General features: G+C 38.3%; 2 protein-coding genes across 2 annotated transcripts in view; one reads left to right on the forward strand and one right to left on the reverse strand.

Annotated features, from left to right (window-relative positions):
• Positions 1-3842: 3842 nt before the first annotated feature.
• LOC132176669 (GTP-binding protein-like protein) overlaps positions 3843-14278 on the forward strand; it is a 68076-nt gene continuing 57640 nt past the window's right edge. The window contains exon 1 of the mRNA XM_059588938.2: positions 3843-4179. Within this exon, the coding sequence (XP_059444921.2) occupies positions 3958-4179 (222 nt within the window). The 5' untranslated portion in view covers positions 3843-3957. The remainder of the gene's footprint in view (positions 4180-14278) is intronic.
• Positions 6513-10760, reverse strand: LOC148586875 (plasma membrane ATPase 4-like). The gene is made up of 6 exons (XM_088514095.1): positions 10689-10760; positions 8212-8331; positions 8020-8118; positions 7767-7904; positions 7427-7658; positions 6513-6607 (listed from the first exon to the last, which is right to left on the reverse strand). The coding sequence occupies exons 1-6, from the start codon at positions 10758-10760 to the stop codon at positions 6513-6515; spliced, it is 756 nt and encodes a 251-aa protein (XP_088370221.1).

Below are 14278 nucleotides of genomic sequence, written 5' to 3' on the forward strand. Positions count from 1 at the left end.
GTATCCCTCACGCTTTCATAACCGACAACGGTAAGGAGTTTGACTATGAACCATTTTGAAGTTGGTGTCAGAAGCTGCGTATCATAAACTACTTCACATCTCCCAAACAACCTCAAGCAAATGGTCAGGTAGAAGCAACAAACAAAACCTTGATGAAGACATTGAAGAAAAAGCTCAAGGATAAGAAGGGAGCATGGGTAGAATTCCTTCGGGAAGTATTATGGTCATACAGAACCATAATCTGAACACCAACAGGGGAAACCCCATTCTCTCCGCATTCGGATCTGAGGTGGTCATTCCAGTAGAAGTCGGTTCGGGTAGTTTTCGAATAAAACATTACAATCCTAAGATGAACGAAGAATGAATGAAGTTAAGCCTGGACCTACTCCAAGAAAAGAGGAACGATGCTCAAGTGACAATGGCAGCTTACTAGCAAAGAACAACTAGATATTTCAACAAGAGGGTCAAGCCAAGATAGTTCAAGATACGAGACTAAGTTCAAGATACGAGACTAAGTTCTTCGAAAGGTTAGCATAGCCACCCAGGACCCAACAGAAGGCAAGCTCAGGCCTACATGGGAAGGACCATACAAAGTTGTTCAGAGCCATCGACAAGGAGCATACTACATACAAGATGTGGAAGGAAAGCCACTACCGAAACCTTAGAATGCCGATCATCTAAAGAAATACTATCAGTAATTGTTGAATTTTCATTTTTGATTCTTGTAATTCTTGAACATTTCAGTATAGTATTTATTCATGAATAAAAACTTACTTGAGCGTCGGAGGACCCTTGGTCAAAACGACCATTGGGCCCGACAAGTTCCTTGTCTTGCAGGGCGCAAGGGAGTAAACCTTTAACAAAAAAAATCTCACTTCATCGGAAACAAGGGAATAAACCCTTAACAAAAAAAAATCCATCTTCATCGGAAACAATGGAGTAAACCCTTAACAAAAAAAATCCCTCTTCATTGGAAACAAGGGAGTAAACCCTTAAACAAAAAAAAATCCCTCGTCCTCAGAAACAAGGGAGTAAACCCTTAAACAAAAAAAATACCTCGCCCTTAAAAGAAAAGGACTAAAAAAAATCCCTCAAGACCTAAACACAACTAGGCAATCTGAGGAAACTCTATATCAAGCACAGCAAAGCGAATAAACAACGTTGAAAAGTTAAGAAGGGAATACCCCACACAACTATAGTAAAAATCGCACAAAAAAAGCAGCATGCAACACATCAATGGAATCAAAGGTAAACATTTCCTTAAAGGTTTTTCATTACAAGAAGATTCAGCTACAACAGTTACAAAAGATCTAGCCACAACCATTACAAGAACAGTCAGCTGCAATCATCACATACAAACCCAACTACATCAAAAGCATTACATCCGAACTCGATCTGGTACTCGACGTCCGAGAGGACGCTATACAAAGAATCACATTTGGGCAAACACCCAGGATAGAACATTGTTTTGATGTTTACAAATATAAAAAAAATGTATAAAACTTTAGAAATGACGTCATATTTAGTAGGCTATTACCATAGAAATGACGTTGTTTTGGTTTTAAAAATTTTTATTTTTTTCTTTTAAAAAGTGGTTATTAAATAATCGTTAACCGCTTAGCGGACTCGATTAGCCGATTTTACTAACCGCTAGGCTATTGTGTTTAGTGATTTTAGCAAATAATCACTAACTATAACAGTTTTTTTTACCCTGAAATGAGAGTAAGGCTCAGTTTGTTTCGATGTAAAATGCATTCCGCCGGAAAATATTTTCTTGAAAAATAATTTTGTGGAAAACATTTTACATTGTTTGATGCGTACGGAAAATCACAATATATATATATATATTCATTAAATCATATTAAATTCTAAATTACGAAAATGTCCCGACCAAGTCTTAGAGGTGTCTTAATTGAGTCCCTTAAGGACCCCACTGTGACTCGCCCGGGCCCCGCTGTTAAGTGCCAAAATATTCATATTTTTTGCCCTTAACTTACATGTTTTAATCATTTAGTTTTGGTTAATTTATACTATTTTAGTTCTTTTATGTGTTTTCCATACTTTTGTAGGCTTTTGGAAGAAAATGAAGTAAATCTGGAAGATCTGGGCTCAAAGAGAGAATTTTGGAAAAGTTGAAGTTTCTGGTGTGCGATCGATCGCACCTGTGCGCTGGAGAATTCTAAAAGCTGCAGACAGACTCCCTTTGCTTCCATATTAGGGTTTTTCAACTCCCAATTGTAATAAGATTAAAACCCTACGAAATTCCTAAGTTTACTAGTTTGTCAAGGACTTCTAAAGCCTATAAATAGACCTCTAAACCTCAAGAATAATCATCCTTGGAAGAGGCTAGTAAGGAGAGGAACTTGGTGGCTACTTCTAGGAGCAGTTTTTGGTTCTTTCTTTACCTTTTCTTTTGTCTTTTATTTTAATATGTGTGACTAACTCTTTAAGAGAACTAGATTGAAGCCCTAATTATGCTTATTTAATATTTCAATATTGGCGCATTTGTGATGATCATGTTGTGATATTTAACTTGATTAATTCATGTTTTCATGAATTCCTCATATGTATGTGACTGACCATTATATGCATGTGGTATGAACTAGTTAGTTAAATCAATTTGGATGACCGAGTCCTGGGTTTAACATAAGTAACAAAAGTAATCCACACTGGATTCTTGGGTTAATCAACATGAGGAACCGGGAGTATACATCCATGCCTTAGGCCTCATGTGTTTGTCGATTTCCATATAATATATGCTTTCCTAAAAAACAACTTAGTATACACCCATACTAAATCCTTTAGGAAAGAAAAAAGTTAAGAGTATACACCCATGCCTAACTTGTTGCTTAGGGAAATCTATAGCTTAAGGAGTATACACCAATCCCCTTAGGTTGACAAACATTAGATGGATATAACATGATCAAAGCATTAGCATATTGTTATATTATCTAAGTATGATTAATGGTGGATATCAAAGCCCTGCCTTTACCTTTTTCATTTATCTTTTTATTTCTTTTTCATAATATCAATTCAGTGACAAATTGATATTTTTAATTAAATCTAAATAAAATCACAATCCTCGTGGGATTGACCTTGTACTTGCTGCACTATACTATTGTTTTAATCTTATACACTTGCGAGTTAAAACATACTAAATATTATCTATTAATTTAGATAGTATTTGACACAACACCCGCTGAGATCAGCCCGGGACCCGCCAAGATACACCTAGGACTCGACATGGATATTTTTGTAATTTAGAGTTTAATATGATTTTTTGTACATACCAAATACCGGAAAATGTTTTACAGGAAATTTTTTTCATTTTTTGACATCGAGGACTCAACCGGGACTTGCTTGATTTTCCGTAAATGCCAAATACTGAAAATATTTTCTAAGAAATCATTTTTCAGAAAAATGTTTTTTGCCGAAAATATTTTCCGATGTCGGGTCCTGACGGGGTCTTGATCAAGACTCGGCAGGGTCTTGGACAGGTCTTGGGTAGGTCCGGTCGGGTCCCAATCAAGTCGGGGGCGGGTCTCGGTAGGTCCTGGGCGGGTCTTAGCGGGGTTCATCGGTTTTAGAATGAGATGTTAAAATTCAAAAAATGGTTTATGGTTTTGAAAAATGTAATCCATTTTATGAAAATTAAAAAAAAAATTTCGGTCGAAAGAAAAATATTTTTTGTTAATTATTATTTTATGTAGCACCAAACATCAGAAAATACAAAAAAAAAAAACATTTTAAGGCGAAACAATCAGCATAAGTGTAGCATTATTCTTTTTTTCTTAAATATGATCCTTACAAAAAAAACTTTAATTTTCAACAATGGAGCACTTCATAAAAGAATTTCAATCCCTAAACGCGTGGCCCTGCTTTCCCTCTATTTTTCAAGAGAGAAAACAAAGTTAAAGCGCTCTGTGTCTCTCGCTCTGCTTGTGCGTGTTTGCAACAATGAGAATGGCGTGCGGTCACCTAATCCCGACATTGGTTCATCCATTGAAGTCATCGCTCTCCAGAAATCAGTCTCTTCTTCTCACAGAGAAGTCTCACTTCATAGGCTTTTTGGGATTCACGCAGCGCTTCTCTTCCTCATCCTCCAAAGTAAGCATGAGCCTTAGAGCCGGCATCGTTGGCCTCCCTAATGTCGGCAAGTCCACTCTCTTCAACGCCGTCGTAAGCCATCTCCCTTTGTCTCTCTCTCGCTCTTCATATAGAAGGATGCATGTATGAATGTATATTTTTATCTGTATGTATCTATTCGGTTGCTGGGACATTTTAGGAAAACAATGAAGTTCTGATTCGAATATTTGGTTTAGCAGAATTTGGAACGTTGAAGAGAAGTGGGGGTATTTGAGTTATTATATATTTTCATTTATTTTTTCTCAACTTCGATAATAATGGGAAAAATTGGATTCGATTGTTGACTGCCTTTAACATTGGATATTAGAACAATAGAAAACGTGTAGTGCTCTCTCTTTTTCCCTGAGAAGGGGTAGGGTTTTGGTTTTTGAGTTTTCATTATTAGTGGCAAAAGCAAAAGGAAACGAGGCTTCGTTTGATACGCGGAAGGACTATTCTGTTAGAAAAAGGAATAGTTATTATTGGGAATAAAAGTAGGTGGAATAGAATAGTTATTCTATTTTGGTGGCAACACATATGCTTTCACTGTAATTACACCAAAATTACTAATATAGCCATGATATATATATATATATATATATATATATATATATATAAACAAATAAAATAATATTTAAAAAAAAAACCTGGAATTGTTCAAGCGTTTGTGCTTTCTTTCATGTGATAGATTTTTAGGGATACGGCTAATTCCTTTTTATTTTATTTTATTTATTTTATTTAAATTTCTTTTCCCCTTTCATCTTTAAGCGTTTTTGTGTACATCTATGAATGTTTTGGTTTAATTTTTCCTCGGTTGTGATAATTAGGGTTCCTCATATGATGTGGCCTTTCCATGTTATTCGAATTATTGTGAGCCTTATACCGAAGTCTTTTGGGAGTGAAGCCAATGCTTCTAGAATTGTTATGGGAAAATCAGAAATATGATTTCCAATGGTGTTAGAAATGTGCAGATAGGTTAAAGGAGACGCTTAGGAGTAGGGTTGAGTAGGAGATGACAAATGTGATGCAGAAGATGAGGTTGGCTGAGGAGGCAGCTATGGTTGGGGATTTGGCTGATGAGACGGAGAGAGTTTGCAGATGTAGTTTTTGTGTTTTCTTTCTTAGTTTGTAGAAAAAAAAAAGTTAATGGGATTTTTGGAAAACTCATTCAATTCCTCAAGGAATTGCTATTCCTCTAATTTTTTAGAGGAATAAGTATCCTCTTCGTAGGGGAATCACTATTCCCATGGGAATAGGTATTCCTAGGAATGATGTGCAACCATTATTTGGGGAAAGTTTGTCAATTTAACGAAAATCCAGAGTAAGCATTAGTTCAGTTCATCCAGTGATTCTTTTGGATAATGCCGAGAGTTTTAGGAATAATTAAAATATATGTTGCCGTGATTGATTACTGAGGGAAGAATTATCTTGATATTTGCTACCATCTTTTTCAGTTTTTTGTTGTGCACAGGTGTTTAGGGCTGTATAAATGAAAGTTATTTTGGTAAAGATTTTGACGAAAAATTAAGTATAAGGGAATTAGAGAGAAAATTACTTTTAACATATTCTGGATACTCTAATAGTTTCAATGAGTTATTTATGCTTGGTTTAGAATGTCTGACATGGCTCATAAATTGATTGTTTGTATTTTAAATCTGAGAGCATTGTCTATTACTGTTTTTGAACTAAATAGAAGTGATATATTTATTCACTTAGGTGCTATTTCATTAAAGTGAAATTTTGGAACTAAAACTTTAAGGGTTGAACTTTATCTGAAACTATTAGTGCTGAAAATGCTGGGCTGAATTTTTTATTAGAGTTAAAAAATAATATTCATGGGAATGAGAATCATTTCATAGAGAAAATCTTTAGCTGACATATTCAGCGGTTCAAATTTAGCATTAAATAACTTGTTAATGGCTAAATCTTTTAAATTTTCCTTTTGCATTTGAGAGTTGACTTAGAATGTGCTCTTAAACGCACTAAAATTTTTAAGTGTTGAGAGAGTGAAAAGAGTTACTACTGAGTGGGCATAAAGTGAACAACTCTATCTTTGGGGTTTATAGGGGAAAATGAGAAGAAATGATCAGATCTATTCTTAGGGAGGAAATAGAATAGGAAGTTTCTCTTTTCTTGAATGGATGTTGAGAAGGGTAAAGCAACAAAACTGATCTGTTTTACCATCATATCCATTTTTTTTTACTGGCTAATGGTATTTTCTTGGGGTACTGCAAGAGTTACAGATAATTTGAATTGAAACCTTTCAACTCTGCCCAAATCTGCTTTATCTTGGGTGGAAAAAAGAGTGAGCCAAGATGGGTGGATTCATCCCCTCCCCTCCTTTCCTTCATTGTTCATCTCCCAACTGAAGGATTACCACTATCCCTTCACTTTGTTATCTCCATTCCCACTTCCTTGCTGGTTTTGTCCATAGGTATCATGGGTGTGTTACCAGTAAGTATATGTATGGGAATTGTCAAAGCTGTAATTTAGGCAAAACAAACGGAAGTTATGGGAGTGGCTGTGGAGTACGGTCTGGAGATTACTACCTAGAGATCAATAGATAGGTATAATGGAATGGGGTTGCGACTGAAGGTCTGATTCACAATTTAGGTCTTTAGACTAGGGTTGGATAAAGCTGATTATCTGCTCCAGATGAAGTGAAACTGACTAGCAAAAGAATTTGGAAGAGAATTCCATGTGACTGGATATAGGAGCATAGAGATAAATAGAGACGCTACAAAAAAAAAAAGGTTTAATGACATGGTTATTTGGAGCGTTTTTGGCCAAAAAAAGGCCCAATTGAGTTAAAAACGCTTGAATAGGGGCACTTGGCGCGTGTCTCAAATGATATTGACTGGAATTCAATTTAGATACGCTTTTTCAGTGTAAAACATCTCCAAAAGGGGGCATTTTAAGCAAAGCGTTTCTAAATTGAGAAGGGGGCACTTGGCACTGTGCAAGCACCCCCTTTTGGAAAAGAGGGCGCTTGCCCATGTGGGTGCCCCCTTTTCCAAATGATGGCGCCTGCACAGTTGCAAGCGCCTGTTTCCCCCATATATCTTTTAATTGTGTTTTAATTTTTTTTTTTCTTGTTTGAAAAACCGAATAACAAATCCAAATTCAATACTATACAACCCCATTCAATCTCATAATATATATTTGAATCAAAATTTTATTCAATAAAATCTCATAATACAATCTCACATACAATCTCAATTGCTCCCAATAAATTACAATTCCTTACAAAATACAAATCCTCTTATAATTACATTCAAAATACAAATCCTCTTATAATTACATTCAAAATACAAATCCTCTTGTTTGACAGTGGATCCAGAGAAGACTTCATCACCCGAGCTCCTTGTAACAGGCAAAGACTCACCAGTTAGAGCAGACTGGTCAATCTTGAGTGGGTCTCCCTCTAAGAGACGAGCATCAACTGGGACAATATCCCCTAACTTGTCACTAATAACATCTCCTGGTACCAAGATTTCAGCTTCTTGCTCTGTCCATCTTCCATCTCTTAGAACCTACAATCAACCAAGCAAGCATACTGAATTCAGTGAATTGACTACTCTATTCATGGAAAGTGTATAACTTACCAACGTTGTTGTAGCCATGTTATCATGCAGAATTACCTTGGTTTTTGGTGCAAGACCTGCCATAAGTGCTGCTGCAGCATTGCCTGCATTGTTTTCTTCTACAAAGCTTATGGTGGAGTTAATTACAAGCAATGCCACTATTCCCACAAAATCGTGCCAGTCTGGTGGCTTGCCCTGCATTTGTTCATTGAAAAAAAAAAAATTCATGCCAGTGTGAGATGAAGAATTCTTCATCAAATTATCAAGTTATGTGGGTGTGTGTAGAGAGAGAGAGAGAGAGAGATTTTACCCCTCCATTGGCCAAAGCTATGGCCATGATAGCTGCAGCTTCCCTCACCCAAGATAGAGGATTCCACATAAAACCCAGGAATTTCAGAAACTTATTTTCCTGTTTCAGGATTGCTTTTAATTGATCAGTTTATTTATTTTAAAACCAATAATAAATAGAAGAAAATAGAGACAAAAGTAATGTGAATATTGCCTCGTTTTCTTCTAGCTTGTTTGGGCCAAAGATATGGAGCCTCTTCTGCCCCGCCTCAGTTGACAAACCTTCTCTTAAGCATTGCAATTGTTCAAATACTTCCTCTACTGGTATGCGCTCCTATATACGTGATACATCATTGCAAAGTTTTTAAGAAATATATCTCAATAATAATTCAACAACTTAGCATAAACTTATCACCCTAAAAGAGTGCTAAACCCTAAACATACAAACATAAATTCCACTATCTAAGAACCCAAATAAAAGAATAATCAACTTCACAGCAGATAGAAAGAAGAACTACAGAGTCTACACTACAAATATAAGCTAAAACCTAATAGAAGTATTTGGTCTAATTCTAGAAACTTAAAAATCTCGACTTGGTTGACTTCGAATATTTGGATTTTCCATATCACTACAAACTCAAAATCTTAATTTCTCTGTCTTTTCCTGCATTTTTCTCATCAACAATCTATCCACTAGAATTTTAAAATCCCAACTTTCCTGTGTTTTCCTCCAGTTTTCCACCAACCAAACAAAAATAGAGCATAACCAAAACCCAAATGGAAAAAAAAAAAAAAAAAACCAGGGGAGGAGGCTTACCGGATTGCTGGCAGATGGAGGAGGAGGAGGAGGCTGGCGGAGGAGCTCCACTGGTTGCGTTACAGGTCGCCGGTTGGAGAGAGTGAGAGAGCAGAAAGGGAGAGGGGAAGGTGAGAGAGGGGAAGGGGATTTCGCCTACGGAATGTAGAGAGAGAGAGACAGGAATAGTCGGAGAGGGAGAAGGCTGGGGGAGAGATGGCGCCGGAGAGGGAGAATTGGGGGGGGGGGGTGTAACTGGCTGGTTTTGCCGGAATATTGGGGGAGAGGGAGAGGGGAGTGGGCACTGGGCGCTAGAGAGAGATTGGGATTTTGTAGCCAGAATGGGGGAGATGGAGAAGGGAGGGGGGGGGGGGGGGGGTGGGGACTGGCCGGGGGAGATCAGGGGGGCACTGGGTTCAATGTCTCGCTCGTGTGCCGAGGGTATTAGGGGCGCTTGCCAGCCAGGCGCCCCGAGTTAAGGGCGCCTTCCGGGTAGGCGCCCCGAATTAAGGGCGCCTTCCGGGAAGGCGCCCCGAATTAAGGGCACCTTTCGGGTAGGCGCCCTAATGTACTTAACTGGGGCATGCCCCATTGGAACGCCCCCTTCTCCACTGTACAAGCGTTTCTAATTTGTTTTGGGGTCATTTTGCACAGTAAAACGTCCCCATATGGGGACGTTTTATTAAAATGCCTCTATTTCAAGCGTTAGTAAACATAGTTTTTTTTTTTTTTGTAGGGAGACCTCTTCAAGTCTTTTATATTACTAGTGCAACTTAGGAATTTGTTACTCATATCATTCATAATGTCTTTGAATTGCGTTGTATAACTGTTTTGAATGTAGGGTCGTAGAAGGCTCAATGAACATAAAATTCATTGGAATCCAATTTTAGGGTTCAGGCTGTGTCTTAGTAACAGTTCTTGAAATCTATTTGAGTGTGAAATGATTGTCCTTCAATTCTGAATGTAAGAATAAACTAAGGAAAACTTAGTTCCATAGTCTTGTCGTTGGGTGTAAAAAGATATCCACTTTTGGCTCTCCCCCCCTCCCTCTTCAGTGACACTTACCTCTCTTGTGGTTATATTTGGTTGGTTTAAATTAAATAATTTAGCCAAATTAGAGAGTCCTATCCACCAAATGAGGTATTAAATTACAGGACTGCCCTGATCATGGATGATTAAAGAGGCAGCCCCACCCTAATGTTGTTCATTTTGGAAGGAGAATAGGGTGGAGCTGAGGGAAGCTGGACACTGACATCGACAAAGGAAGTGCCTTCAGGTCTTGGCCAGAAAATAATGAAATTCCTTTTCCTTCACTAAGTTGCCCTAGATCAAACTAGTAACTTTGGTTCTTCGCAGAATTTGTGCTCCTAGCGCTTCTCCTAAAGGCAGAATAAAGAAAATTGTATATGAGGTTGAGGTTTATTTTCATTAAGTTGCAAGATGGAGCAAGAAAACTAGCTATTTCTCTTTCATTTTGAGCACATCCTAGTGGTCCAATCGAGGAGACTGAGAGTAGTGAAATTATCCTACATTTTTGAACCAATGATTTTCTCTCCAAAGGACAATCTTATACACAGTTTTCATGTTTTCTAGATATGTATTCTAGGGACATTTTTATCCAAATAGAGGAGAGTCTAGATCAATTCATAGATTTATACCTACATAGATTGGTGTCTTTGTAGAAAATAAAAAATTTATATCTAAATCCATCTTGTTCATGAACCTGTTAAAAATTAAAGAGAAATAATTTATTCCAACTTGTTTTATGCATATCTTTTACAAGAAGATGCTTATGCGTTCTATTTTTGGGTTCCCTTTCCTTTTTTTTTTTTTTTTTTTTTCAATGTTATTATATTTGGGAAACCCCAAGGGGTTGGCTCAGTGGTTGGACAGACTGAGACTTTGAGTATGCTCCTCAAGGTCTTATGTTCAAAACCCATTGAATGCAAACTGCTTCCTGGGGCCATCGGACTGGGGGTTCGCCCCTTGAATTAATCGAGGTGCACTTTCGGGAAACTCCTTGCCGAGGGCTAGTGCACTCTCGGGATTAATTAGAGCGAAGCTCCGGATTCCTAGTGCCAAATAAAAAAAAAAAAAATTTGGTATATTTTTTTTTTGATAAGTAATTTACATTGAAAATGCGTAGAGGGGCGCAACTCAAGTATATAGGAAGTATGTAAACGAAACCCCCACTAAGTAGAAAATGAAGCACATAACTCTAAGCAATACACTTGGTCAAATAACCATTGTTGGTCTAGAATTGACCGATTTCTGTTCTCTCCTAGATGGGAGGAGAAGTTTCCTGATGTGGTTCAGAGGAGACTTCCTTGTCAATTGTTTGATCACTTTCCTATTTTACTTGACTGTGGAGTGAGGAACAGAAGTGGAGGATACTCCAAGTTTGAGAATATGTGGTTGAAATCTAAGGGGTTTGTGGATCAGGTGAAAATTTGGTGGCAATCATATCAGTTTCATGGGAATCCCAGCCGTGTGCTAGCACCCAAATTGAAAGCTTTGAAAGGTGACCTGCAACGTTGGAATGATGAAGTTTTTGGGAATGTCGGGAAAAGGAAGAAGGTGTTATTGGATGGTATTAGGGAGCTTGATATCCTTGGGGAAGGTCGAGGGTTGAACGAGGAGGATAGGAGGAGCAAAGATGAGTTGTCTTCGGAGTTGGAGAGACTACTGTTGTGTGAGGAAGCTAGCTAGCTTCAAAAATCTCGGGCTCTATGGGTTTGGGAGGGGGATAAGAACACAAATTTTTTTCACAGGGTGGCAAACTCAAATGGAAGGAACAATGCCATTGGGTCTTTAATTGTCAATGGCTCCTTGTCCTTAGAAGCCACAGATATCAAGGCGCATATTGTTCAGTTCTATACACACTTGTTCATTGAGAGTTGTAGTTAGAGGCCTATACCTAATGATTTATCCTTTCAGTCTATTGGAAGAGTGGAGGGCTTGTGGTTAGAAAGGGATTTTGAAGAGAGTGAGATGTTCAAGTGGTTAAGGAGTTACAAGGAGACATGTCACTGGACCCTGATGGCTTTTCCTTGGGTTTTGTGCAGACATGTTGGGAAGTGATTAAAACAGATTTAATGGCTGTTTTTGGAGATTTCCATTGCAAGGGGACGTTTCAGAAAAGTCTGAATGCAACATTTATAGCGCTAATTCCTAAGAAAGTAGAGGCGGAGGAGCTAAAGGACTTTCGACCTATAAGTTTGGTGGGGGTTGTGTACAAATTGATTTCTAAAGTGTTAGTGAATCAATTGAAAAATGTGTTAGAGAATATAATAGCAAAGTCACAAAAATGCGTACATTAAGGGGAGACAGATTCTAGATTTGGTTCTAATAGCTAATGAATGCATTGATAGATGTCTTAGATCTGGGGAACCCGGTTTGTTATGTAAGTTGGACCTAGAAAAGGCGTATGATCATGTGAATTGGGATTTTTTACTATTCATATTGCATCGAAGTGGGTTTTGGGAGAAATGGAGAAAATGGATAGCTTTCTGTATTTTTACAGTTTGATATTCAGTTTTGATTAATGGAGAACCGTTAGGTTTTTTTAGTAGTACTCGGGGTATAAGACAAGGGTATCTGCTATTTCCTTTTCTATTTGTTATTATTATGGAGGCGCTAAGTAGAATGATGGCGGCTACAAAAGATAGTGGTCTTGTGGTTGGTTTTTCAGTGGGAACAAGAAACAATCCTGGACTCATTGTCTCACATTTGTTGTTTGCTGATAATGCATTGATATTTTGTGGGGCCAACGAGGACCCAACTCCAAAATCTGCGCTGTCTTTTTCTATGCTTTGAAGTTGTTTCGGGGTTAAAAATTAATTTGCCAAAGTCTGAGATTGTTCCAATTGGTGAGGTGGAGGATGTTGATAGGCTGGTGAGTATTTTTGGTTGCAGGGTGGCAGGATTACTTATGAAATATTTGGGTCTTCCTTTGGGGGCGCCTTACAAGTCTACCACCATTTGGAATGGTATTGTCGAGACGATGGGAAGGAAGTTGGCGGGTTGGAAGAGACTGTATCTATCAAAAGGTGGGAGGATCACACTGATCAAAATCACTTTGTCCAACCTTCCTACGTATTTTGTCTCTATTCCCTATTCCTGTGAGTGTGGTGAATAGATTGGAGAAGCTACAATGAGATTTCCTATGGGGTGGTCTGAATGAGGAGCCTAAGTTCCACTTAGTGAAATGCTCTCAAATTTGCTTTCCCATGCAAGATGGTGGTTTGGGACTTTAGAACTTGCGCAATTTCAATCTCGCTTTATTGGGTAAATGGTTATGGCGATATGCTACGGAAAGAAAAGCGTATTGGAGATTGGTTGTTGTATTGGTGCATGAATGGCGGTTGGTGTACCATGGTGGTAGAGGGCCCTTATGGAGTTGGCGTGTGGAAACATATTCGGAGAGGGTGGAGAGTTTTCTCGAGATTTATTACATTTGGAACAGGAGATGGTTCCCACATTAGGTTTTGGCATGATACTTGGTGCGGGGATCAGTCTTTGAAGGAAGTTTTTCCTGAATTATTTTGAATTGCGAGTAATAAGGAGGCATGGGTTAGGGATCATATGCAACTGTCCAATGGTGTTATACAGTGGAATGTTGCTTTCTTACAAGCGGTCCAGGATTGGGAGGTAGAGGTGGTGATGGCTTTTTTTGGAAAGTTATATGCCTTCCATAGTCGAATAGGGGGGATGGACTGCATGCGGTGGACTCCTTCCAAACGAAATATTTTTGAGATGAGTTCTTTTTTTCGCATGCTTTCTTCTTCTTCGGGGACAGATGTGGTAGCTTCCTCTTTCCCGCGGAGGAGTATATGAAAAGCAAAAGTTCCATTGAGAGTCAGTTTCTTTGTGTGGACGGCGACTCGTGGAAAGATTTTGACTTTGGGTAATTTGCGTAAGAGAGGTATCATTGTGGTGGAATGGTGTTTGTATGTGTAAGCAGAGTGGTGAGTTTGTCAACCATCTTCTCCTTCATCGTGAAGTGGCACGAGCTCTATGGAGTGTGTTATTTACTCTTTTTGATGTCACATGGGTCATGTTTGGAGGGGTGGTAGATTTGTTAGCTTGTTGGCACGGTAAGAGGTAATAGTTCAGCAAAGGAGGTGTGGTGGATAGCCCCACTGTGTCTAATGTGGACTATTTGGAGAGAGCAGAATGCAAGATGTTTTGAAGATCAAGAAAGGTCGCTAGAAGAGCTCAAAAAGTTGTTTATCCAAACTCTATTTCATTGGGCTGACACTTTGAATGTGTCTCAATTTTCTACTATGCCTCAAATTTTGTCTTTATGTTCCTCTTTTTGCCTTTAGTGGGGCCTTTGTTTCTATACATCCTGTATACTAGGGTTGCGCTTCTCTGCACTTTTCAATAAATTACTTATTTATCACAAAAAAAAAAAAAAAAATCAGATTACGTATACACATGCGAATGAGACCAATTCACTGTCCATGAAAGCATAGTATGTAGT

Source organism: Corylus avellana, chromosome 3 (genome assembly GCF_965113065.1).
Source record: "Corylus avellana chromosome 3, dhCorAvel1.hap1.2, whole genome shotgun sequence".
Lineage (NCBI taxonomy): Eukaryota > Viridiplantae > Streptophyta > Magnoliopsida > Fagales > Betulaceae > Corylus > Corylus avellana.

Excerpts from the sequence above, each read along its gene's own strand:
- LOC148586875 (XM_088514095.1), bottom strand. The coding sequence starts at position 10,760 with ATGGCCCCAGGAAGCAGTTTGCATTCAATGGGTTTTGAACATAAGACC. Across the intron at positions 8,332-10,688 it reads GGAGCATACTCAAAGTCTCA|GAGCGCATACCAGTAGAGGA; the intron begins GTCTGTCCAACC and ends TCACGTATATAG. Across the intron at positions 7,905-8,019 it reads TAGCTTTGGCCAATGGAGGG|GGCAAGCCACCAGACTGGCA; the intron begins GTAAAATCTCTC and ends GAACAAATGCAG.